Raw genomic sequence first — 26,533 nt, forward strand, 5'->3', positions numbered from 1 at the left:
TGCAGATTGTATTAAACCCCTGAGACTGACAGACACAGAGCCCCTGTGCCCTGAGATGACTTTTGTTGTGGTTTGGCGCTATATAAATAAATAAATAATTGATTGATTGATTAATGTTTTTTTTTCCTTTTTTTTTTCTTTTTTGAGCTGCATTTCTTGTATGGTGCTATACAAATAAAGTTATTATTATTATTATTATTATTATTATTATTATTATTATTATTATTATTTGCTGATGTATGATGTCACTGTTAATGTATATTCCTCCAGGTTGGTGTGGCTCTCTGAACATGTGCCAGTCTGTAGAGCTGCTGTAGCTTCATCTGTTCACACTTTAACAGTTTTACTGATGGTTCTTTGTTTCAGGAAAGCTGCTTTATGTACCCAGAATAAAACAGTAATGTAGCTTGCTGTTAGCTAATGTCCGTTAGCGTTACCAAACTAGCAGCATCAATGCTAGCAGGAGAGAAACTGGGCTGAAAAGAATTTAGCGTTTAGCGAAATTGTTTTTTTTTAAAATTTAATTTATTTTATTTTCTTGTGTGTTTGTTTAGAGGCATATAACTGTAGTTTATACTCCAACGCAGCAGGTGGCGGTAATGCGCCTTAAGGCTGGCTGCCTGCCGCTATAAAAAAGGAAGAAGAAGAGGAGGAAGAAGAAGAGGAAGAAGAAGAGGAAGAGGAAGAAGCAGTAGCAGTAGCAGCAGTAGAAGTAGGACAATACGCCTTCCAATACCATAGATATATGGTTATATATATTTAGATTTATAATATAAACATATATACATATATATGTATATATAACAACAAGAGGCAGCGGCTAGCAGCAGCTGATGCTAACGTCAGCTGTTCGGTGGGAATCAATCAGTCAGCTGTTAATTAATCTGAAATTACACCAGCTAACTGCTAACAGCTAACGAGAGGAAACACTAACGGTGAGTGACTGCAGCTAACAGCTAGCTGCTAACTGCTAGTTGAGTCAAACTTTGTATCCCTTTAATCCGTTTCCTCTGACCAGTTAACTCTAACCAGTTAACTCTGACCTGTTAACTTTAACCAGTTAACTTTAACCAGTTAGCTCTAACCAGTTAACTCTGACCTGTTAACTCTGACCAGTTAACTCTGACCTGTTAACTCTGACCTGTTAACTTTAACCAGATAGCTCTGACCAGTTAACTCTGACCAGTTAACTTTAACCTGTTAACCCTAATATGTTAGCTCTGACCAGTTAACTTTAACCTGATAACTCTAATATGTTAGCTCTGACCAGTTAACTCTGACCAGTTAACTCTGACCAGTTAGATCTGACCAGTTAACTCTGACCTGTTAATTCTGACCTGTTGACTCTGACCTGTTAACTCTGACCAGTTAACTCTGACCAGTTAGCTCTGACCAGTTAACTCTGACCTGTTAACTCTGACCTGTTAGCTCTGACCAGTTAGCTCTGACCTGTTAGCTCTGACCTGTTAACTCTGACCTGTTAGCTCTGACCTGTTAGCTCTGACCAGTTAACTCTGACCTGTTAACTCTGACCTGTTAGCTCTGACCAGTTAACTCTGACCTGTTAGCTCTGACCTGTTAGCTCTGACCTGTTAGCTCTGACCAGTTAGCTCTGACCAGTTAGCTCTGACCTGTTGACTCTGACCTGTTAATTCTGACCTGTTGACTCTGACCTGTTGACTCTGACCTGTTAACTCTGACCTGTTAGCTCTGACCTGTTAGCTCTGACTTGTTAGCTCTGACCTGTTAGCTCTGACCTGTTAACTCTGACCAGTTAACTCTGACCAGTTAACTCTGACCTGTTAACTCTGACCTGTTAACTCTGACCTGTTAGCTCTGACCAGTTAATTCTGACCTGTTAGCTCTGACCTGTTAGCTCTGACCTGTTAGCTCTGACCTGTTAGCTCTGACCTGTTAACTCTGACCAGTTAACTCTGACCTGTTAGCTCTGACCTGTTAGCTCTGACCTGTTAGCTCTGACCTGTTGACTCTGACCTGTTAGCTCTGACCTGTTGACTCTGACCTGTTAGCTCTGACCTGTTGACTCTGACCTGTTAGCTCTGACCTGTTAGCTCTGATGTCAGCATGATGCTAACATGTCTCCTTGTTTCTCTGCAGCATCCCCCGGCTGGTGTCTCTGATATGAGCAGCTCTGTAAGTTTTCTTCTTCTATGTCATGAAACTGTGGACTTTAGTAATAATACATTTAATTTGTATTGCACTCATCATTCATAGTGAAACTCTTCAGTTCCACATTATTAATAATAGAATACACAACGTAAAGATTATAGAAAATAAGAGTTAAGGCTTTTACACACAACATACACAGCAATGCAAAGAAATGACACTAAATGCCCCCAGTGTGGAAAAGCCTTTAAGATGAAAAAGGTTTTTAGACTTTTTCTGAAAGAGTCTCTGTAGTGCTTTTGTATAGGTTAGTAGTGGGGACCCCATGGTGCAGGGGTTTGTACTGGGGACCCACTGGTGTATAGGTTAGTACTGGGAGCCCTTGGTGCAGGGGTTAGTACTGGGGGCCCATGGTGCAGGGGTTTGTACTGGGGACCCACTGGTGTATAGGTTAGTACTGGGGGCCCATGGTGCGGAGCTTAGTACTGGGGGCCCATGGTGCGGAGCTTAGTACTGGGGGCCCATGGTGCGGAGCTTAGTACTGGGGGCCCCATTGTGCGGGGCTTAGTACTGGGGGCCCCATTGTGCGGGGCTTAGTACTGGGGGCCCATGAGGCAGGGGTTAGTACTGGGGGCCCATGGTGCAGGGGTTAGTACTGGGGGCCCATGGTGCGGAGCTTAGTACTGGGGGCCCATGGTGCGGAGCTTAGTACTGGGGGCCCATGGTGCGGAGCCTAGTATTGGGGGCCCCATGATGTGGAGCCTAGTACTGGGGGCCCATGGTGCAGGGGTTAGTACTGGGGGTCCGTGGTGTGGAGCCTAGTACTGGGGGCCTGGAGGGGCAAGCTGCTGGCAGACCTGAGGGTGCGGATGGAGGTTTGATGGATTTGTATGTGAGCAGCAGGACTTTGTGGTCCATCCTGAAGGAAACTGGGGACCAGTGCAGTGAAAGCAGAATGATGCCCAGTTTGGTCTTGGTGTGGGGTCGACTCGCCATGTTTCCATTAATGACGCCCAGGTCTGTCTTGGCGTGGGGTCGACTCGCCATGTTTCCATTAATGACGCCCAGGTCTGTCTTGGCGTGGGGTCGACTCGCCATGTTTCCATTAATGACGCCCAGGTTTGTCTTGGCGTGGAGTCGACTCGCCATGTTTCCATTAATGACGCCCAGGTTTGTCTTGGCGTGGGGTCGACTCGCCATGTTTCCATGAATGACGCCCAGGTTTGTCTTGGCGTGGAGTCGACTCGCCATGTTTCCATTAATGACGCCCAGGTTTGTCTTGGCGTGGTGTCGACTCGCCATGTTTCCATTAATGACGCCCAGGTTTGTCTTGGCGTGGAGTCGACTCGCCATGTTTCCATTAATGACGCCCAGGTTTGTCTTGGTGTGGTGTCGACTCGCCATGTTTCCATTAATGACGCCCAGGTTTTTCTTGGTGTGGGGTCGACTCGCCATGTTTCCATTAATGACGCCCAGGTTTGTCTTGGCGTGGAGTCGACTCGCCATGTTTCCATTAATGACGCCCAGGTTTGTCTTGGCGTGGGGTCGACTCGCCATGTTTCCATTAATGACGCCCAGGTTTGTCTTGGCGTGGGGTCGACTCGCCATGTTTCCATGAATGACGCCCAGGTTTGTCTTGGCGTGGGGTCGACTCGCCATGTTTCCATGAATGACGCCCAGGTTTGTCTTGGCGTGGGGTCGACTCGCCATGTTTCCATGAATGACGCCCAGGTTTGTCTTGGCGTGGGGTCGACTCGCCATGTTTCCATGAATGACGCCCAGGTTTGTCTTGGCGTGGGGTCGACTCGCCATGTTTCCATTAATGACGCCCAGGTTTGTCTTGGCGTGGGGTCGACTCGCCATGTTTCCATTAATGACGCCCAGGTTTGTCTTGGCGTGGAGTCGACTCGCCATGTTTCCATGAATGACGCCCAGGTTTGTCTTGGCATGGAGTCGACTCGCCATGTTTCCATGAATGACGCCCAGGTTTGTCTTGGCGTGGAGTCGACTCGCCATGTTTCCATGAATGACGCCCAGGTTTGTCTTGGCGTGGAGTCGACTCGCCATGTTTCCATTAATGACGCCCAGGTTTGTCTTGGCGTGGGGTCGACTCGCCATGTTTCCAGGTTTGTCTTGTTTCTGTATTTCACATTGATGTCACGGCGTGAGTCTCTTTGGATGTAATGAGGTCTCAAACCTTGGCAGCAGTCAAAGACGGTTGTCGGGTGTAATTAGGAAGCTGCATAAACTCTGTAGCTGTGTGGCGGTGCAGGACATCATAATTAAAGCAGTTGCGTCGTTTGGGCAGAAAGGCAGCGTTGGTAACAGCTACAGTTATAGTCACACAGCAGAGATCAATACAGCTGACAGGAGGAGCTCCAGTTGAAGAAAAACCCCGTCGCCAGAGTCCGTCAGTGACTGGGATGGATAACTGTCATGTCATGACTGTGATGTCATATATGTGATGTGTGTTCAGGCTCAGAGGAAGAGGAGGACCACAGGAAGTCCTCTGGTTTCCAGACCCAGCACCAAGACCAGCAGAGCGGCTTATGCTAGCAGAGCCGCTAACACCAGGAGGACGGCTAACACTACCAGGGTGGCTAGCGCTACCAGGGTGGCTAACAGGACGGCTAACCTCAGCAGAGCGTCTGATGTGGACCCTGCTCCCACCACAGAGACCATCGATGTGATGGACAACACAGAGGACAGTGAGTACTGATCAGCACTCTGATTGCTTATTGATTATTGGCATATTTAAGTACAGTAGCAGTCAGAAGTTTGGACACAGCTGCTCATTCGAGGCATTTTCTTTCTTTATCAGCTTTGCTCATTGTTGTTGTATCTGAACCTTCAAGCTTCATGAGGTCAGAGGATGGTTTCTCAACAGTGTATATGTGTATATAGTGTGTGAGTGTGTGTATGAATATATATATATATATATATATATATATATAAATAAATAATTGAGCATTGCAGTAGTGAAACAGGCTGTTAGGAGTAAGCAAACTACCACAACACAACTGATGCTCTCAAATGCATTAAGTAGGATAGAAATTCCACCAATTAAGCTCTGACGAAACACACCTGTTAATTAGAACCATCCAGATGATCCAGACCTCATGAAGCTGGTTCACATATTGCAAGTAGTTAACTCCTGACTGATCAATAATCAATATCCGGTACCTGTGCAGGTGTGGAGGAGGTGGTGGATCTGACCTGTGAGGGATCAGAAGCTGCTGCTGTTGTTGACCTGACCAACAACGACTCAGTGCTGGTGACAAAATACACACTCACTGATGCACACTAATATACACTGATTCACACTAATACACACACACACACACACTAATATTCACACACACACTTATACACACTGATACACACTATTATTTAACTATTGGGTCAGTTAACTGGTTAATCTGCTTATTGTGGAAAAAACTAACTTTTGTTCTTCTTCTTGTGTTTCTGTCGTCGTCTCTTTTTGATGTGGTGATGATCCAGCTGGTGGATGAAGGTAAAACACTTTCTATCTAATATTTCTGACCAGTTAGTCGTCAGCAGTCTGTTAATCACTGCCCCCCCCTCCCCACATCTTCAATCAGGTCCTCAGAACAGGAGAGCCGCCACAGGTGAGAGTTACGTCGTCAGCAGTGATGAAGATGAAGTAACGCCCCCTACCCTTAACGCCGCCATGTTGTCTTCTATACAGGCCAACAGTGCCGCCAGGTAATAGACTGATCCCTGACATTATATTGAACCTCAGCCAGGTAATAGACTGATCCCTGACATTACATTGAACCTCAGCCAGGTAATAAACTGATCCCTGACATTATATTGAACCTCAGCCAGGTAATAGACTGATCCCTGACATTACATTGAACTTCAGCCAGGTAATAGACTGATCCCTGACATTATATTGAACCTCAGCCAGGTAATAGACTGATCCCTGACATTATATTGAACCTCAGCCAGGTAATAGACTGATCCCTGACATTATATTAAACTTCAGCCAGGTAATAGACTGATCCCTGACATTATATTGAACCTCAGCCAGGTAATAGACTGATCCCTGACATTACATTGAACCTCAGCCAGGTAATAAACTGATCCCTGAAATTATATTGAACCTCAGCCAGGTAATAGACTGATGCCTGACATTATATTGAACCTCAGCCAGGTAATAGACTGATCCCTGACATTATATTGAACCTCAGCCAGGTAATAGACTGATCCCTGACATTACATTGAACCTCAGCCAGGTAATAAACTGATCCCTGACATTATATTGAACCTCAGCCAGGTAATAGACTGATCCCTGACATTATATTGAACCTCAGCCAGGTAATAGACTGATCCCTGACATTATATTGAACCTCAGCCAGGTAATAGACTGATCCCTGACATTACATTGAACCTCAGCCAGGTAATAAACTGATCCCTGACATTATATTGAACCTCAGCCAGGTAATAGACTGATCCCTGACATTATATTAAACTTCAGCCAGGTAATAGACTGATCCCTGACATTATATTAAACTTCAGCCAGGTAATAGACTGATCCCTGACATGGTATCAAACCTCAGCCAGGTAATAGACTGATCCCTGACATTATATTGAACCTCAGCCAGGTAATAGACTGATCCCTGACATTATATTGAACCTCAGCCAGGTAATAGACTGATCCCTGACATTACATTGAACCTCAGCCAGGTAATAAACTGATCCCTGACATTATATTGAACCTCAGCCAGGTAATAAACTGATCCCTGACATTATATTGAACCTCGGCCAGGTAATAGACTGATCCCTGACATTATATTAAACTTCAGCCAGGTAATAGACTGATCCCTGACATTATATTAAACTTCAGCCAGGTAATAGACTGATCCCTGACATGGTATCAAACCTCAGCCAGGTAATAGACTGATCCCTGACATGGTATCAAACCTCAGCCAGGTAATAGACGTAGAAGAACTCAGTAGAGTCTCTGTGTGTCTTCAGGTGGACTCCGGGGACGATCAGCTGTCCCGTCTGTATGGACTCGTACTCTGAGGTGAGACTCTCGCACACCTGTAAATGCCTTGACAGCAGGTAGAGTCCTGTCTTCTGATTGGCTGTTTGTCTTCTCTTCAGATAGTCGAGAGCGGCCGATTGGTGGTTTCCACTAAATGTGGTCATGTGTTCTGCAGCCAGTGTCTGAGAGATGCTCTGACATCATCACACACCTGTCCTACCTGCAGAAAGAGACTGACCTCCCGCCAGTACCACCCCCTCTACATCTGACATCACTCTGACATCATCACACACCTGTCCTACCTGCAGTACTGCCCCCTCTACATCTGACATCACTCTGACATCATCACACACCTGTCCTACCTGCAGTACCGCCCCTCTACATCTGACATCACTCTGACATCATCACACACCTGAGCTGCTGTTATTTATTTTTTTTATTGGTGCGGTTGTTAAAACAGACATAAGGACAGTTTACAGTCGCTGGTCGGATGAGATGAAAGATGTTTGTAACGAGGACGACTAACGAGAAAGAGACACGTAGGGAGAATAATAACGAATAATAATGATGAAAATGGAGGATGTGGGGATGAACACTGTGCGAGCGTACCTGGGGGGCGGGGGGACCAGAGGGCAGCGGAGGTAAAACCATTAATGGACCCACAGAGGGGACTGGTCCACTGCTGAACTTCCCAAACAGGAAGTTTTTTGCTGCTGTATTAAAGTGACATCAGATCAGAATGTTGAACGTTTAGTTTATTTGCCAATGAGTGAAGATTGATTGATTGATTATATATTTGATATGTTTATTAGTGTTCCTCTCTGATCTGTTTACATGTAAATGTGTTAAAATAAAAAATAAATTCTATTGAGTTCTGTGCAGGTTTTTCATGAACAGGAAACCAGAGAACCGAAGTTACTTTGGTGACCGTAGAACCGAAGTTACTCTGGTGACCGTAGAACCGAAGTTACTCTGGTGACCGTAGAACCGAAGTTACTCTGGTGACCGTAGAACCGAAGTTACTCTGGTGACCGTAGAACCGAAGTCACTCTGGTGACCGTAGAACCGAAGTCACTCTGGTGACCGTAGAACCGAAGTTACTCTGGTGACCGTAGAACCGAAGTTACTCTGGTGACCGTAGAACCGAAGTTACTCTGGTGACCGTAGAACCGAAGTTACTCTGGTGCCAGTAGAACGGAAGTTACGCTGGTGACCGTAGAGCTGAAGTTACGCTGGTGCCCGTAGAACCGAAGTTACGCTGGTGACCGTAGAACCGAAGTTACTCTGGTGCCAGTAGAACCGAAGTTACTCTGGTGCCAGTAGAACCGAAGTTACTCTGGTGACCGTAGAACCGAAGTTACTCTGGTGACCGTAGAACCGAAGTTACTCTGGTGACCGTAGAACCGAAGTTACGCTGGTGACCGTAGAACCGAAGTTACGCTGGTGACCGTAGAACCGAAGTTACTCTGGTGACCGTAGAACCGAAGTTACTCTGGTGCCAGTAGAACCGAAGTTACTCTGGTGACCGTAGAACCGAAGTTACGGTGGTGACCGTAGAACCGAAGTTACTCTGGTGACCGTAGAACCGAAGTTACTCTGGTGCCAGTAGAACCGAAGTTACGCTGGTGCCAGTAGAACCGAAGTTACTCTGGTGACCGTAGAACCGAAGTTACTCTGGTGCCAGTAGAACCGAAGTTACGCTGGTGCCCGTAGAACCGAAGTTACGGTGGTGACCGTAGAACCGAAGTTACTCTGGTGACCGTAGAACCGAAGTTACTCTGGTGCCCGTAGAACCGAAGTTACTCTGGTGCCAGTAGAACCGAAGTTACTCTGGTGACCGCAGAACCGAAGTTACTCTGGTGACCGTAGAACCGAAGTTTCTCTGGTGACCGTAGAACCGAAGTTACGCTGGTGACCGTAGAACCGAAGTTACTCTGGTGCCCGTAGAACCGAAGTTACGCTGGTGACCTTAGAACCGAAGTTACTCTGGTGCCAGTAGAACCGAAGTTACTCTGGTGACCGTAGAACCGAAGTTACTCTGGTGACCGTAGAACGGAAGTTACGGTGGTGACCGTAGAACCGAAGTTACGCTGGTGACCGTAGAACGGAAGTTACGCTGGTGACCGTAGAACCGAAGTTACGCTGGTGACCGTAGAACCGAAGTTACGCTGGTGCCAGTAGAACCGAAGTTACTCTGGTGCCCGTAGAACCGAAGTTACTCTGGTGACCGTAGAACCGAAGTTACGCTGGTGACCGTAGAACCGAAGTTACGCTGGTGCCCGTAGAACCGAAGTTACGCTGGTGACCGTAGAACCGAAGTTACGCTGGTGACCTTAGAGCCGAAGTTACGCTGGTGACCGTAGAACCGAAGTTACTCTGGTGCCCGTAGAACCGAAGTTACTCTGGTGCCAGTAGAACCGAAGTTACGCTGGTGCCCGTAGAACCGAAGTTACTCTGGTGCCCGTAGAACCGAAGTTACTCTGGTGCCCGTAGAACCGAAGTTACGCTGGTGACCGTAGAACCGAAGTTACGCTGGTGACCTTAGAGCCGAAGTTACGCTGGTGACCGTAGAACCGAAGTTACTCTGGTGCCAGTAGAACCGAAGTTACTCTGGTGACCGTAGAACCGAAGTTACGCTGGTGACCGTAGAACCGAAGTTACGCTGGTGACCGTAGAACCGAAGTTACTCTGGTGCCAGTAGAACCGAAGTTACTCTGGTGCCAGTAGAACCGAAGTTACTCTGGTGACCGTAGAACCGAAGTTACGCTGGTGACCGTAGAACCGAAGTTACTCTGGTGACCTTAGAACCGAAGTTACTCTGGTGACCTTAGAACCGAAGTTACTCTGGTGCCAGTAGAACCGAAGTTACTCTGGTGACCGTAGAACCGAAGTTACTCTGGTGACCGTAGAACCGAAGTTACGCTGGTGACCGTAGAACCGAAGTTACTCTGGTGCCCGCAGAACCGAAGTTACGCTGGTGCCCGTAGAACCGAAGTTACTCTGGTGACCGTAGAACCGAAGTTACTCTGGTGCCCGCAGAACCGAAGTTACTCTGGTGACCTTAGAACCGAAGTTACTCTGGTGACCGTAGAACCGAAGTTACTCTGGTGACCTTAGAACCGAAGTTACTCTGGTGCCCGCAGAACCGAAGTTACTCTGGTGACCTTAGAACCGAAGTTACTCTGGTGCCAGTAGAACCGAAGTTACTCTGGTGCCCGTAGAACCGAAGTTACTCTGGTGACCGTAGAACCGAAGTTACTCTGGTGCCAGTAGAACCGAAGTTACTCTGGTGACCGTAGAACCGAAGTTACTCTGGTGACCGTAGAACCGAAGTTACGCTGGTGACCGTAGAACCGAAGTTACTCTGGTGACCGTAGAACCGAAGTTACGCTGGTGCCCGTAGAACCGAAGTTACTCTGGTGACCGTAGAACCGAAGTTACTCTGGTGACCGTAGAACGGAAGTTACGGTGGTGACCGTAGAACCGAAGTTACTCTGGTGCCAGTAGAACCGAAGTTACTCTGGTGCCCGTAGAACCGAAGTTACTCTGGTGACCGTAGAACGGAAGTTACGGTGGTGACCGTAGAACCGAAGTTACGCTGGTGCCCGTAGAACCGAAGTTACGGTGGTGCCCGTAGAACCGAAGTTACTCTGGTGACCGTAGAACCGAAGTTACTCTGGTGACCGTAGAACCGAAGTTACTCTGGTGACCGTAGAACCGAAGTTACTCTGGTGACCGTAGAACCGAAGTTACGCTGGTGACCGTAGAACCGAAGTTACGCTGGTGACCGTAGAACCGAAGTTACTCTGGTGACCGTAGAACCGAAGTTACGCTGGTGACCGTAGAACCGAAGTTACGCTGGTGACCGTAGAACCGAAGTTACGCTGGTGACCGTAGAACCGAAGTTACTCTGTTGCCCGTCGAACCGAAGTTACTCTGGTGCCAGTAGAACCGAAGTTACTCTGGTGACCGTAGAACCGAAGTTACGCTGGTGACCGTAGAACCGAAGTTACGCTGGTGACCGTAGAACCGAAGTTACTCTGGTGCCAGTAGAGCCGAAGTTACGCTGGTGACCGTAGAACCGAAGTTACGCTGGTGACCGTAGAACCGAAGTTACGCTGGTGACCGTAGAACCGAAGTTACGCTGGTGCCAGTAGAACCGAAGTTACTCTGGTGCCAGTAGAACCGAAGTTACTCTGGTGACCGTAGAACCGAAGTTACTCTGGTGACCTTAGAACCGAAGTTACTCTGGTGACCTTAGAACCGAAGTTACTCTGGTGCCAGTAGAACGGAAGTTACTCTGGTGACCGTAGAACCGAAGTTACTCTGGTGACCGTAGAACCGAAGTTACGCTGGTGACCGTAGAACCGAAGTTACTCTGGTGACCTTAGAACCGAAGTTACTCTGGTGACCGTAGAACCGAATTTACTCTGGTGACCGTAGAACCGAAGTTACGCTGGTGACCGCAGAACCGAAGTTACTCTGGTGACCGTAGAACCGAAGTTACTCTGGTGACCGTAGAACCGAAGTTACTCTGGTGACCGTAGAACCGAAGTTACTCTGGTGACCGTGGAACCGAAGTTACTCTGGTGCCAGTAGAACGGAAGTTATGGTGGTGACCGTAGAACCGAAGTTACGCTGGTGACCGTAGAACCGAAGTTACTCTGGTGACCGTAGAACCGAAGTTACGCTGGTGACCGTAGAACCGAAGTAACGGTGGTGACCGTAGAACCGAAGTTACTCTGGTGACCGTAGAACCGAAGTTACTCTGGTGACCGTAGAACCGAAGTTACGCTGGTGACCGTAGAACCGAAGTTACTCTGGTGACCGTAGAACCGAAGTTACTCTGGTGACCGTGGAACCGAAGTTACTCTGGTGACCGTAGAACCGAAGTTACTCTGGTGACCGTAGAACCGAAGTTACGCTGGTGACCGTAGAACCGAAGTTACTCTGGTGACCTTAGAACCGAAGTTACTCTGGTGACCGTAGAACCGAATTTACTCTGGTGACCGTAGAACCGAAGTTACGCTGGTGACCGCAGAACCGAAGTTACTCTGGTGACCGTAGAACCGAAGTTACTCTGGTGACCGTAGAACCGAAGTTACTCTGGTGACCGTAGAACCGAAGTTACTCTGGTGACCGTGGAACCGAAGTTACTCTGGTGCCAGTAGAACGGAAGTTATGGTGGTGACCGTAGAACCGAAGTTACGCTGGTGACCGTAGAACCGAAGTTACTCTGGTGACCGTAGAACCGAAGTTACGCTGGTGACCGTAGAACCGAAGTAACGGTGGTGACCGTAGAACCGAAGTTACTCTGGTGACCGTAGAACCGAAGTTACTCTGGTGACCGTAGAACCGAAGTTACGCTGGTGACCGTAGAACCGAAGTTACTCTGGTGACCGTGGAACCGAAGTTACTCTGGTGACCGTAGAACCGAAGTTACTCTGGTGCCAGTAGAACGGAAGTTACTCTGGTGACTGTAGAACCGAAGTTACGCTGGTGACCGTAGAACCGAAGTTACTCTGGTGACCTTAGAACCGAAGTTACTCTGGTGACCTTAGAACCGAAGTTACTCTGGTGCCAGTAGAACGGAAGTTACTCTGGTGACCGTAGAACCGAAGTTACTCTGGTGACCGTAGAACCGAAGTTACGCTGGTGACCGTAGAACCGAAGTTACTCTGGTACCCGCAGAACCGAAGTTACGCTGGTGCCCGTAGAACCGAAGTTACTCTGGTGACCGTAGAACCGAAGTTACTCTGGTGCCCGCAGAACCGAAGTTACTCTGGTGACCTTAGAACCGAAGTTACTCTGGTGACCGTAGAACCGAAGTTACTCTGGTGCCCGCAGAACCGAAGTTACTCTGGTGACCTTAGAACCGAAGTTACTCTGGTGCCAGTAGAACCGAAGTTACTCTGGTGCCCGTAGAACCGAAGTTACTCTGGTGACCGTAGAACCGAAGTTACTCTGGTGCCAGTAGAACCGAAGTTACTCTGGTGACCGTAGAACCGAAGTTACGCTGGTGCCCGTAGAACCGAAGTTACGGTGGTGACCGTAGAACCGAAGTTACGGTGGTGACCGTAGAACCGAAGTTACGCTGGTGACCGTAGAACCGAAGTTACTCTGGTGCCCGTCGAACCGAAGTTACTCTGGTGCCAGTAGAACCGAAGTTACTCTGGTGACCGTAGAACCGAAGTTACGCTGGTGACCGTAGAACCGAAGTTACTCTGGTGCCCGTAGAACCGAAGTTACTCTGGTGCCAGTAGAGCCGAAGTTACGCTGGTGACCGTAGAACCGAAGTTACGCTGGTGACCGTAGAACCGAAGTTACGCTGGTGACCGTAGAACCGAAGTTACGCTGGTGCCAGTAGAACCGAAGTTACTCTGGTGCCAGTAGAACCGAAGTTACTCTGGTGACCGTAGAACCGAAGTTACTCTGGTGACCTTAGAACCGAAGTTACTCTGGTGCCAGTAGAACGGAAGTTACTCTGGTGACCGTAGAACCGAAGTTACTCTGGTGACCGTAGAACCGAAGTTACGCTGGTGACCGTAGAACCGAAGTTACTCTGGTGCCAGTAGAGCCGAAGTTACGCTGGTGACCGTAGAACCGAAGTTACGCTGGTGACCGTAGAACCGAAGTTACGCTGGTGACCGTAGAACCGAAGTTACGCTGGTGCCAGTAGAACCGAAGTTACTCTGGTGCCAGTAGAACCGAAGTTACTCTGGTGACCGTAGAACCGAAGTTACTCTGGTGACCTTAGAACCGAAGTTACTCTGGTGACCTTAGAACCGAAGTTACTCTGGTGCCAGTAGAACGGAAGTTACTCTGGTGACCGTAGAACCGAAGTTACTCTGGTGACCGTAGAACCGAAGTTACGCTGGTGACCGTAGAACCGAAGTTACTCTGGTGACCTTAGAACCGAAGTTACTCTGGTGACCGTAGAACCGAATTTACTCTGGTGACCGTAGAACCGAAGTTACGCTGGTGACCGCAGAACCGAAGTTACTCTGGTGACCGCAGAACCGAAGTTACTCTGGTGACCGTAGAACCGAAGTTACTCTGGTGACCGTAGAACCGAAGTTACTCTGGTGACCGTGGAACCGAAGTTACTCTGGTGCCAGTAGAACGGAAGTTATGGTGGTGACCGTAGAACCGAAGTTACGCTGGTGACCGTAGAACCGAAGTTACTCTGGTGACCGTAGAACCGAAGTTACGCTGGTGACCGTAGAACCGAAGTAACGGTGGTGACCGTAGAACCGAAGTTACTCTGGTGACCGTAGAACCGAAGTTACTCTGGTGACCGTGGAACCGAAGTTACTCTGGTGACCGTAGAACCGAAGTTACTCTGGTGCCAGTAGAACGGAAGTTACTCTGGTGACTGTAGAACCGAAGTTACGCTGGTGACCGTAGAACCGAAGTTACTCTGGTGACTGTAGAACCGAAGTTACGCTGGTGATTGCAGAACTGTTTAACAAACACTCGGCAGGTTTCTAGGTTTGATTTATTGAACTAATCGTGGTCTGATTAGTTCGATCAGCTCAGATATTTAATCAAACTGTTTTGTTGTATTTTTAGTATTTCATATTTATTTTATAGAGATGATTATTTACAGCCTGAGCCAGAGAGCAGGATTCGTCTCTGGGTGAGTTTTTAAAATACAAATAAAACTGCACAGACTCAACAACACAAACACACTGAGGAGCACAAAACTAAACCTGAAAAACATTTTAAAGCTGCAGTAGCTGCTGCTTGTTACAAACTGGAGGTTTGCAGATGCATTATGGGAAATGTAGTGTTCAGGCAACGTCTGCTGCTCAGTTTGAATCATGTTTCCAAACCGGCCTCCAGCTGCCGTCCTGTTTGTGTCTTTCGTCTTGTGATAGTGACTCACCTTCACAAGACTGATGAGTCACTGTCACCTGACAAGAACTCTGCTGCTGATTGGCTGCAGGGACATCACACTGACTGATGTAACATCTGACAAACTTCTGGCAACATGCTGACCGAAACACAGTAAATATAATATTTGATCTTGATTTGAACCAAACAGCTGGAGCGCAACAACATGTTTTTGTTTCATTTTATCTTGATGGAATTTGCAAAACAGAAAGTTAATTAGACAAATTACAGATTATAAATAAAACTACAATCATGTTTATGTAATGAGATCATGTTTAAAATTAGGTTTAATACACATTAAACACACTGAGACACAAAATATCACAAATAAGCAACAGAATGAGGAGAATATAATAAATGATGAAATATATAAACATTTGCTGTATTTTTCACCTTTAGAAGAAAAGTTAAACAAAATAATCTGTGAATATTTAAACTGACTTTCTACTTATTGATGATGTTTATCTGTTAAATAAATAATTCAACATTATTTATCCCTTCAGAGCTGAATTAGTCTCATAACGATGACAGTTATTATTGATGCGGTTGAACCTGATTGGTCAGGTGACTCAGCGGGGAAATCCCCTCATTGGAAAGTGCTTAGTCATTCCTCGGCCTCTCATTGGTCCTTTGGGCCGAACTCCACGGACTGACCAATGGGAGGACACGTCAATATTTACTTCTCGGGACGACGATGACGTTTATCGCGGAAGTAAACATAAAGGAGGCTGAGAGGATTTAACACTGCGTCACAAAGTTTGGAGTCTGGAATCTGGATCAGCAGAGCGGCCAGCAGCAGTCCGTGTGTCCGGAGTCTGGTTCACTGAGAGCGGCCAGCAGCAGTCCGTGTGTCCGGAGTCTGGTTCACTGAGAGCGGCCAGCAGCAGTCCGTGTGTCCGGAGTGTGGTTCACTGAGAGCGGCCAGCAGCAGTCCGTGTGTCCGGAGTGTGGTTGAGGTCAGAGGCCGGGTATCTCTGCAGCATGTCGGTGACGGTGAAGGCCTACCTGCTGGGGAAGGATGAGGCGGTGAAGGAGATCCGGAGGTTCGCGGTGGATCAGGACGTTTCCTGCAGCTTCGAGTATCTGAGCAAGAAAACCGGATCAGTCTTCAACAATCTGAAGAACTCCGCGTTCAACATGTTTTACAGAGGTTAGTTAATAAAGTTAACATTTAATATGAACTATAGAGGTTAGTTAATAAAGTTAACATTTAATATGAACTATAGAGGTTAGTTAATAAAGTTAATAAAGTTAACATTTAATATGAACTATAGAGGTTAGTTAATAAAGTTAACATTTAATATGAACTATAGAGGTTAGTTAATAAAGTTAACATTTAATATGAACTATAGAGGTTAGTTAATAAAGTTAACATTTAATATGAACTATAGAGGTTAGTTAATAAAGTTAACATTTAATATGAACTATAGAGGTTAGTTAATAAAGTTAATAAAGTTAACATTTAATATGAACTATAGAGGTTAGTTAATAAAGTTAATAAAGTTAACATTTAATATGAACTATAGAGGTTAGTTAATAAAGTTAACATTTAATATGAACTATAGAGGTTAGTTAATAAAGTTAATAAAGTTAACAGAAATCACTTATGAATAATTTTATGTGTAAATCATGAAAAGCTGTTTTAGGAACTCTGAGCTGCTTCATTCTGTTAATATTTAAGTTTAAATTTTGTTTTTCAGGTGGAGATTCTGCTCAGTGAAACAGCTCTCCACCTGTCACTGGGGTTATCATAATAATAATAATAATAATAATAATAATAATAATATTAATAATAATAATAATAATGGGTCACCTGACATCAACACACCTGGTCACACAGTTTGTACCTGTCTGCCGTTCGCCTCCATCATGTTTAATCAAAGCTTTAGATTAAAGATTATTGATCATCTGGAGGAAACTGAACATCAATAATTATAATCCAGTAAAATAAAAAAACATTCTGAAAAGTTCTTTTAGTACTTAAAATGTATTTGATGCAAATACTTTTGTACTTCACTATGATGATGATGATGATGAAGATGATGTATTTCAGATGAAGATGGAGACCTGGTGGCGTTTTCGTCTGATGACGAGCTGATGATGGGTCTGGCCTGCATGAAGGACGACACGTTCCGTCTCTTCATCAAAGGTTCAAATATTCACACTGAGACATGTTTTTCTTCCTCTTGTTCATTCTGACCATGAAGCAGGTTTACGTGCGCCGCAGCGTCGCCGCAGCGACACCGCAGCGTCGCCGCAGCGACGCCGCAGCGTCGCCGCAGCGTCGCCGCCATGCACTAGAAATGATGTCATTGCGTTGAGTGCGAAGGCTCCACAAGTTGTTGTGGCGCTTAGCCGTTTACGTCTGGATTTTCTAACCAGGCGCGTGCGACACGTTTCATCTCAAGACGTGCTGGAAGGTCGACTGGCCGAGCAAAGTGTCCCAGTTCAACTCTACATATCCAGTATCATAGATAGACTGGTACAGCAGTGCAGCCTCACTGAAGTTCTGGTAACACTCGATGACTTCTTGCTTATTCACAGAGTGTTTGCTTGTACGCCCCCCCGGTGTTTCAGAGAAGACTGCAGCATAAACTCCTCCGTGCACCTTCGTCGCCTTCATGAGTCCGAACAAGTGAAGTGATGGAGACAAAATCCACAGTCTGAAGCTAATATGAAGCTTCAGCGTCCAAATGAGTCAAATCAAGTAGATATCTTTCAACGTTACAGTCTTTTTAGTGCCAAAGTTCCTCTTTTTGTTACTATACTTCCACCTGCAGCTCAACAGGGAAACACTGTCCGAGGAAACACAAAGAGGGAATTTGATGCTAAAAAGACTGTAAATGTGTCAGATATCCACTTGATATGACTAACTCAGACTGCTGAAGCTGAATAGAAGCTTCACACAGACTTTTAAATGACTGTGTGGACACACTGTGGATTTTATCCTCCATCACTTCCATTGAAAACACATTTGAAGGATCTTTTAATATCCAGTATGAACAGGAGGAATGATTACAGACACCTGACTGCTGCTTTAACTGTTTTATTTAACTGTTACAGAGAAGAAGGAGCACCGTCGGGACTTTCCTCTTCACGCCTTCCCCCCTTTCACCTTCATCCCCCCTCCTCCTCCCCCTGGAGCTCCTCATGCCCCGCCCCCTCACCTGGCCCCGCCCCCCACCCTCCACCCGAACGTCACCTGTGACGGCTGCGACGGCGCCGTGGTGGGAACTCGCTTCAAGTGTTCGGTGTGTCCGAACTATGACCTGTGCTCCGCCTGCCAGGCACGAGGGACGCACACTGAGCATGCTCTGTTGCCCATCTGGCACCCACTGCAGGTGAGCGGCATCATGGGAGGGGAACTAGGTCATATAACACTCAAGGTGTGTCAGTACACTGTATCACTGCTGAGGGGCAGTGCTGCCTGACAGACTGAACTGAGGGACAAAGACACATATTTTGTTTGTTTCACTGTTCTGTGACTGACAGGACACGTTTCCCCGGGTTATTTTAGCCCCGCTCTGTGACTGACAGGACACGTTTCCCCGGGTTATTTCAGCCCCGCTCTGTGACTGACAGGACACGTTTCCCCGGGTTATTTCAGCCCCGCTCTGTGACTGACAGGACACGTTTCCCCGGGTTATTTCAGCCCCGCTCTGTGACTGACAGGACACGTTTCCCCGGGTTATTTCAGCCCCGCTCTGTGACTGACAGGACTTGTTTCCCCGGGTTATTTCAGCCCCGCTCTGTGACTGACAGGATGTTTTATTAAATGTTTCAGCAGTGGTTTCCTCGGGGGAAATGGATGAAGAGGATGAGACACTGCGTCTGGAACCAGAACCTGAACCAGACTCAGGATCAGAACCTGAACCAGGACCAGGCTCAAGACCAGCACCAGGACCAGGAGCGGCCTGGAACATCCAGCAGTGCCCCCTCTGGTCAGTGTCACAGCTGTTTTAAAACTGCTCATTAGGTTATTGATAACCGGTCGCTGTGATTGACCTCTGACCTCCCTGCAGCCTCTCAGGACAACGTGGACTTCCTGAAGAACATTGGAGAAGGTGTGGCGGCCATGTTGAGCCCACTGGGTGAGTGATGTCACTGTTAACACCTGACATCAGTGAACATTTCTGATTGGCTGTTTAGAAAGACAGGAAGTGATGTCATGTTTGTGTCCAGGTATTGACGTGGACATTGATGTGGAGCATGAGGGTCAGAGGACCAAGGTGACTCCGCCCCCTCAGAGCAGGGGGGCAGAGGGTGACGTAGCGATGGGTGGGGCCAGTGGTGAGGACGAAGCCAACGGTGGGGGCGGAGCCAATGAGGGCGGAGCCAACGAGGGTGGAGCCAATGAGGGCGGAGCCGGTGAGGGCGGAGCCAATGAGGGCGGAGCCGGAGCCAGTGAGGGCGGAGCCAATGAGGGGGCAAAGGTCAGTTCATGAACGATGTTGCTTCTTTACCTGAGACAAACAACAAGCCCCGCCCACCTCATTTACATACCAAGTCATTCTCAGATCACATGTTCAGACCAGGTGGACTTGAGTGACATCACACCTGCAAGAGTCACCTGACAGGAAGTCTGCTGCGTCTTTTTTTATTTTATTAACAATACAAATAAACTGATGACATCAGATTTCAACCACGAGGTTCAAAACGCATCAAAGATAGAAAATAAAAGCAAAATAAAGACGTTTAAATAGAAAATACAAATAAACTAAAATAGAATAAAACAGACAAAATACGAGAATAAACGTTAAAATACAGTTTAAGGAAACAGAAAATAAGACTTTTTATTTCTGATGAAAAGCTTAAAAACGCTGAATTACAACCGCAGAGTCCGACCCCCCCCTCCCAACCCTAACCCCCCCCCCTCCCTCCCAACCCTAACCCCCCCCCTCCCTCCCAACCCTAACCCCCCCCCCCTCCCCAACCCCCCCCCCCAACCCTAACCCCCCCCCTCCCTCCCAACCCTAACCCCCCCCCCAACCCCCCCAACCCTAACCCCCCCCCGTCTATTTAAGATGCATCTGACACAGAAAATAATAATGAAATAAACCAAAGAACTTTATTTTCATCATCGATGTGATTCTGAGACGTTTTATCGTATAAAAGCAGACGGTTCGGTGTTTTTAGCTCGTTTCTCTTGTTAGTTATTGATCCGCTGCTTCATAACCAGGTTTAGATCCACGTGAGGGAGAAGTTCTTCATGTGTTTATGGAGGTCTAACAGACCCTCTGAACCCTGAATACGAGTTTTCTGCATGTTGTCGTTAACATGAATCTGGATTCACCTTCATCCATCTGAACCTGCAGGTGAGCAGAGACTCTGATGACGAGTGGACTCACCTGAGCTCCAGAGAGGTCGACCCGTCTACAGGAGAGCTGCAGTCCCTGCAGGACCGGGACCCGAACCGGGACCGGGGTCCTCCGGCCCAGCGGGGTCCTTCGGGGCTGAGAGAGGCGGCTCTGTATCCTCACCTGCCTCAAGGTAAGACCGCGTTCCTCCGTACCCGAGTGATTCCGCTCGTGTTCCCCCGCTGTGACCTCTGACCTCTGCTGTGACCTCTGACCCCCCAGAGGCCGACCCCCGGCTGGTGGAGTCCTTGTCCCTCATGCTGTCGATGGGCTTCACCGACGAAGGCGGCTGGCTGACTCGTCTCCTTCAGGCCAAAAACTTCGACATCGGCGCCGCGCTCGACGCCATCCAGTACGCCAAACAGCCCCGCCCACAGCAGCCGTGATGACGTCATCACTGACAGGCGGGGCTTCTGTCTCTAATCATTTATACTGAACCAATGAAATGATTTTACTGCAGTCACATGTTTGTTCTGTTCATCAATACTTTAACTCACAGATCAATAACTGCTCATTGATCACACAGATCAATAACTGCTCAATGATTACTGTTCTGATGCTTTATTCTCGTTGTTAATCTGATCAATAAAAACATGAAGTGAAGCTGTGTGAGTTTGAATCATTAAAACAGTTCAGATTCACTTTATTTTATTTACACAAACAAACAAACAGAAATAAATAAACTGATCTCTTCATAGTTTGAATCAGAGGTCGAAGCTGAAGTCGTCTCCGCTCTCAAATATGGAGGAAACAGGAAGCTGGGGGCGGGGCTTGTTGGGGGGCGGGGCATTGCTGGTGGTGTCACGCCACCCACTGACACTAGACCCCGCCCCCTTCTTCAGCTGACAGTCAGCACCGAGGGAAACAGCTCGACCACAAAAGCCCGTCTGCAGAGACGAAGATTCATTAAAGATTAAAGTTATAATAACTCAAAACTTTATGAGATTATATATATTATATATATAATATATATAATATATATTATATATATATATATACACACATATATATGTGTGTGTATATATATATATTATATATATATATATATACACACACATATATATATGTGTATATATATATGTGTATATATATATGTGTATATATACACATATATATATACACATATATATATGTGTATATATATATGTGTATATATATATACACATATATATATATACACATATATATATGTGTATATATATATGTGTATATATACACATATATATATACACATATATATATGTGTATATATATATGTGTATATATATATACACATATATATATAGTGTATATATATAATATATATTATATATATAGTGTATATATATATAATATATATTATATATATATATATACACACATATATATATGTGTATATATATGTGTGTATATATATATGTGTATATATATATACACATATATATATACACATATATATATATGTGTATATATATATGTGTATATATATATATACACACACACACACACACACACACATATATATATGTGTATATATATATATATATATATTGTGTGTGTATATATATATATATATATATATATACACACACACACATATATATATGTGTGTGTGTGTGTATGTATATATATATATATAATATATTATATAATGTATATATATAATATATTACATATATATGTGTATATATATAATATATTATATATATATATATATATATATATATATGTATATGTTCATGAGGGGGCACAGATGCTTTGTATATTTGTATATTTGTACATCCGGTTATCAATCAAGTTGATCACTTGATCGCTTCGCTCCTCTGGTTAAAAACAAAGATCGTTTGTGTTTATTCGCATTTAGAGACGCGTGAAGGAAAGAAGGGTTAGGATGCTAACTCGCTATGCTAGCTTAGCACAAAGACTGGCAGCTGGTGACAGGAAGTGATGTCATTAGACTTGTTACCTGTTCAGGTGTGAAGCTGCTGTCTGTCCTTTTCCTCTTCCTGTCAGAAAACAGAGGTCAAAGGTCAGGAGTTTTTTAATCAATCATTCTGACCTGCTGACTGACAGGTAGGTGGGTGTGGCCTCTAACATAAATACTGAGGTCACACCTGTTGTTGCCATGGAAATGCTGCCTGTCCATCAAAACATTCTCCTCTGGCCCCGCCTCTGGCTCCTCCTCCTCAGGAGCGTCCAGGTATTTGCTCCAGCGGCTCACCTGAGGGCGGCTCACCTGAGGGCGGCTCACCTGAGGGCGGCTCACCTGGTCGTCTCTCGGTTCCTCGGGTTTCTCCTCCGTCAGCTTCCTGTCAAATAAACAGAACAACAACCTGATCGGGTGAGGACACCTGTAAGCTGAGCAGGCGATGTGGAGTAAGGCGGAGACAGGTTGGTTACCATAGCGACCAGGCGTTCTGCTCCTGCTCCTCCATTACGGCTCCTCTCATGGCGTTCAGTTTCTGAACATGACGTCTGCACTCGGCGCCAGAGCCCCGCCCAAACTCCTGTCAACCAATCATCACACAATCAGACAGAGACACACCTGTCCAGGTGTTCGTTACCTCTGAACTCTAGAAGCGCGATTCTGACCTTCAGCAGCGACTGCTTCTCTCCACACAGTTTACAGCTCCACCTGTTCACCTTCTTAACCTGACAGACACAGCACAGGGCAGAAACAACATTCACCTGTCAGACACAGCACAGGGCAGAACAAACATTCACCTGTCAGACACAGCACAGGGCAGAACAAACATTCACCTGTCAGACATGACTCAGGGCAAATCACACATTCACCTGACAGACACCTGTCAGGGTTATCAAGAGGAAATCAACAACCTACTGCCCAACGTCAACAAAACCAAGCAGCTGATTGTTGATTTTAGAAATAAAGAGGCAAAGACACACAGCCATGTCTACATCAGTGGAGCTGAGGTGCAGCAGGTTTTAAGTTCCTGGGTATCAGCACCACAGAGAACCTGTCATGGACATCACACATCTCCACCCTGTAAAAAAGCTCAGAAACGACTTCATGAAACTTAAGAAGGTAAAATTCCATCTCAGGTTCTTTTGAACTTTTCCAAAGGAGCAACATCCTGACTGGAAACGTCACAAACTGGCATGAGATGTGCAGACAGAAGATTAAAACCACCCAGAACATCATCGGTTCCCATCAGCATCAGTGGTCTCGGTGAGGTGAGGAGCCCTCAGAGCCCAAAGGATCCTAAAGACCACAGTCTGTTCACCCTGCTGCCGTCTGCCAGACACACAGAAATATCTGCTGTCGTACCTCCAGACTACAGAGCAGCGTCTTTCCTCCTCAATTCATCCTCTGCACTACAACATAACAATAGCTTTATTTTCATGACTTATTATTTATAAATATATTTATATAATTCCTGTTTGTGTGAGCGGCATCAGGAGGCTCCAGACTACATTTCATTATACAATCTTGTGTTGTAAAATGATGATAAAATGAATCTTGAATATTTATAAGTGTAAGCTCAGTTTTTATAGTGAACAGGAACTAAACATCCTGCTGTAAATTTGTTTTTAATTCTTTATTTTATGCTTTAATTTATTTTATGCAGTAATTTATTTGTAGTTTGTAGCATTTTGTTACCAACACTGAACCTCATGTTCAGTCCTGTACTCAGTAACAGCCTGTTAGCTTAGCCGTTAGCTGTTAGCCTAGCAGATAGTCTGTAGCCTGTTAGCTTAGCCGTTAGCTGTTAGCCTAGCAGTTAGCTGTTAGCCTATAGCCTGTTAGCCTAGTAGACAGCTGTTAGCTTGCAGCTGTGTTACCTGTTGGACCTGGAAGCTCTGGCAGGTGAAACACCTGAGGACGTGAAACTGCTGACTCATACCGACGGCTCAGATCTGTTTGTTTTTGTTTCCGGTTTTGTTTCTTCGGCGGATTCTTCCCGCGATCCGTTTGAACCGCGGTGTTACGTTACGTCACAGACTACGTCACTCGGGCAGCAGCGCGTGTCGTCAGAGCGCCGCCTGGTGGCGGGAAGAACATTTATCTGTAATTACAGTTCAAGTAATCAATAATATTCGAACTAGTCAGAATGGTAATTAAAGATATTTACATTAATATTCTAGACAATTAAAAAGAATAAATGTTCTAATATTATTTAGTTAGACTGGATATTTATTGCAGATTATCTGTAATTCAATTCTTCCCATTTAAAATGTACATTTCAGATTATCCACAATTACATTTTAATATCTAGAATGAACATTCTGGATATCTATCTATATAGTAACATATATAGTATAGATAAATATATATCTATATAGATATAGATAGATAGATAGATATAATATAATAGATATAGAATTCTGAGAATCCTAAAATAAATAGAAAATGGACATTTTGCACATTTTTGAAATTGAACAACTTTAAAGTGAAACTCAGATCAATTAATCCATAAGATGGTTTTCAAACTACTTCAGTGCTGTTCAAATTTTAGCATTTAATATTCACGTTTTGATATAATTCAAATTATTATGCCAAAGATTTGCTGCTTTATTTAATGAACTGATAAACTTTCAGCAGATCAGCTGATGTTTTCTGTCCTGATTTGTTTTGCTTTTCATTCAGAAGCTTCGTTTTCTTTCTCTGCTCATAAATTCATAACGAAACACATAAAAACAGTCGACTTTCTGAATGTGTCTCATATTCGTACATACGAACATTTTGTCTCTGTGACTGATAATTAAATTAATTACTGCTAATCTCACTGTAATTAAACTTTAACTCACAATGATTTACATCAAATCATCAGTTTGGAGGTTTCAGCTCCTTTAACCACAGTCAATGAGCTGGAAGCTGATTGGTCCTCCTGTCTACATTCTGAGCACTGATTGGTGCTTTGCAGTTGGAACCTTACAGCAGTGGTTCCCAACCTGCGGGTGGGACCCCCACTAGGGGGTCAGTGGATTAATCAAAGAGGTCGTGAGATGTGGATTTCTGTATTTTAGCTGCTCAAACCTCTAAAAGATGTTCAAATAATTGATTAGTTGATCGATACAACAGCACCTATTTTGATAACTGAATAATGGTTTTAGTCCAGTAAGTAGATAAGCAGTTTACTGGTTTTAGCTACTGGAATGTGATGATTTATTGCTTTTCTTTGTGTAAAATGGTGATAAACTGAATATCTTTGGACTCTCAGACACAATCAGACGTCTGAAGATGTAAATTTGGACTGTGGATAACTTACAGTTATTTCCATTATTTTCTGATATTTTATGGATGAATCAAGACAATCAGTAACTGAACTGGTGAAGATGCAACATGTGACGATGGTCCCACGTACACTTTTAAAAAAATTAAAACAATTTACATGTACAACATTAAAAAAGGGATCTATATAAAGATCGATATGAACAAGCGGTTACAGTTTTAATTGCTTTTTGTTTTAGAGTGTTGAGTAAATATATTGTTTGAACTCTTTGCTAAAGGCAATAAAGTCGTTTCTCACCTGTAAATTTACATTTATGGAATTTGTCCATTGTAATAATATTTATCATGTACACATTAGTAGGAGACCAAACAATATATTCTTTCAAAGTTCAGTAGAACTTTGATCAATATTTTCAGTAATAAAAGAGAAAGAAATTCTTCACAGTTTAACAGTTTCTGGACAGAAACTAAAACTCGTCTCTCTTAAATCTTTTTAAAGTTTTTATCTGGATAGAATTTATTAATAAAGACCAAGATTTTCATAAGAATTCATGACAACTGATGTGTCTTATTTTCTACACAAACTGGTCTCTTTTAGTAGTTTGTTATCCAGCTGCAGAGCCAAAGCTGAATGTGTCTGTCTGCTTTATTAATTAATAATCTGCCTTAGTAATTAATACTCTGCCTTAGTAATTAATACTCTACCTTATTAATTCTCTGCTTAAGTAATTAATACTCTGCTTAAGTAATTAATACTCTGCTTTAGTACTTAATACTCTACCTTATTAATACTCTGCCTTAGTAATTAATATTCCAAAATTAAAACTTCATTTTTTATTGGAATATTATGAAGAGCAGATTTGCTCCTTAATGGCCATAAATTCACATTTATTTACATTCAAGTGCAGAACAGAACTTTCCTTCAGTGGAAACAGAAATGTTTTCATTTTCTAACAATATCGTTGC

General features: G+C 44.9%; 3 protein-coding genes across 6 annotated transcripts; 2 read left to right on the forward strand and 1 right to left on the reverse strand.

Moving 5' to 3' along the window:
* The first annotated feature begins 585 nt into the window (after positions 1-585).
* rnf4 (ring finger protein 4) lies at positions 586-8,012 on the forward strand. 2 transcript variants are annotated; one of them, XM_067598305.1, is made up of 8 exons: positions 586-935; positions 2,119-2,154; positions 4,604-4,835; positions 5,319-5,401; positions 5,629-5,641; positions 5,730-5,853; positions 7,129-7,180; positions 7,265-8,012. In XM_067598305.1, the coding sequence occupies exons 2-8, from the start codon at positions 2,143-2,145 to the stop codon at positions 7,325-7,327; spliced, it is 579 nt and encodes a 192-aa protein (XP_067454406.1). In that variant the 5' UTR covers positions 586-935; positions 2,119-2,142; the 3' UTR covers positions 7,328-8,012. The 2 variants fall into 2 exon arrangements, with proteins under 2 accessions (XP_067454406.1, XP_067454405.1); XM_067598304.1 differs by having other exon boundaries at positions 606-935; positions 7,261-8,012.
* A 7,699-nt stretch (positions 8,013-15,711) lies between these two features.
* sqstm1 (sequestosome 1) lies at positions 15,712-20,997 on the forward strand. 2 transcript variants are annotated; one of them, XM_067598308.1, is made up of 8 exons: positions 15,712-16,187; positions 17,091-17,186; positions 18,101-18,378; positions 18,825-18,978; positions 19,060-19,128; positions 19,220-19,470; positions 20,353-20,527; positions 20,617-20,997. In XM_067598308.1, exons 1-8 carry the CDS (start codon positions 16,019-16,021, stop codon positions 20,778-20,780), a joined length of 1,356 nt encoding a protein of 451 aa, XP_067454409.1. In that variant the 5' UTR covers positions 15,712-16,018; the 3' UTR covers positions 20,781-20,997. The 2 variants fall into 2 exon arrangements, with proteins under 2 accessions (XP_067454409.1, XP_067454408.1); XM_067598307.1 differs by having other exon boundaries at positions 15,716-16,187; positions 18,822-18,978.
* mrnip (MRN complex interacting protein) lies at positions 20,838-24,360 on the reverse strand. Of its 2 annotated transcripts, none has more exons than XM_067598310.1 (7): positions 24,178-24,360; positions 22,966-23,025; positions 22,774-22,880; positions 22,625-22,682; positions 22,488-22,594; positions 22,340-22,379; positions 20,838-21,236 (listed from the first exon to the last, which is right to left on the reverse strand). In XM_067598310.1, the coding sequence occupies exons 1-7, from the start codon at positions 24,235-24,237 to the stop codon at positions 21,099-21,101; spliced, it is 570 nt and encodes a 189-aa protein (XP_067454411.1). In that variant the 5' UTR covers positions 24,238-24,360; the 3' UTR covers positions 20,838-21,098. The 2 variants fall into 2 exon arrangements, with proteins under 2 accessions (XP_067454411.1, XP_067454410.1); XM_067598309.1 differs by having other exon boundaries at positions 20,838-21,281; positions 24,178-24,359.
* Between the last annotated feature and the right edge of the window lie 2,173 nt (positions 24,361-26,533).

This window comes from Thunnus thynnus, chromosome 9, assembly GCF_963924715.1.
Source record: "Thunnus thynnus chromosome 9, fThuThy2.1, whole genome shotgun sequence".
In the NCBI taxonomy this organism is placed as follows: Eukaryota; Metazoa; Chordata; class Actinopteri; order Scombriformes; family Scombridae; genus Thunnus; species Thunnus thynnus.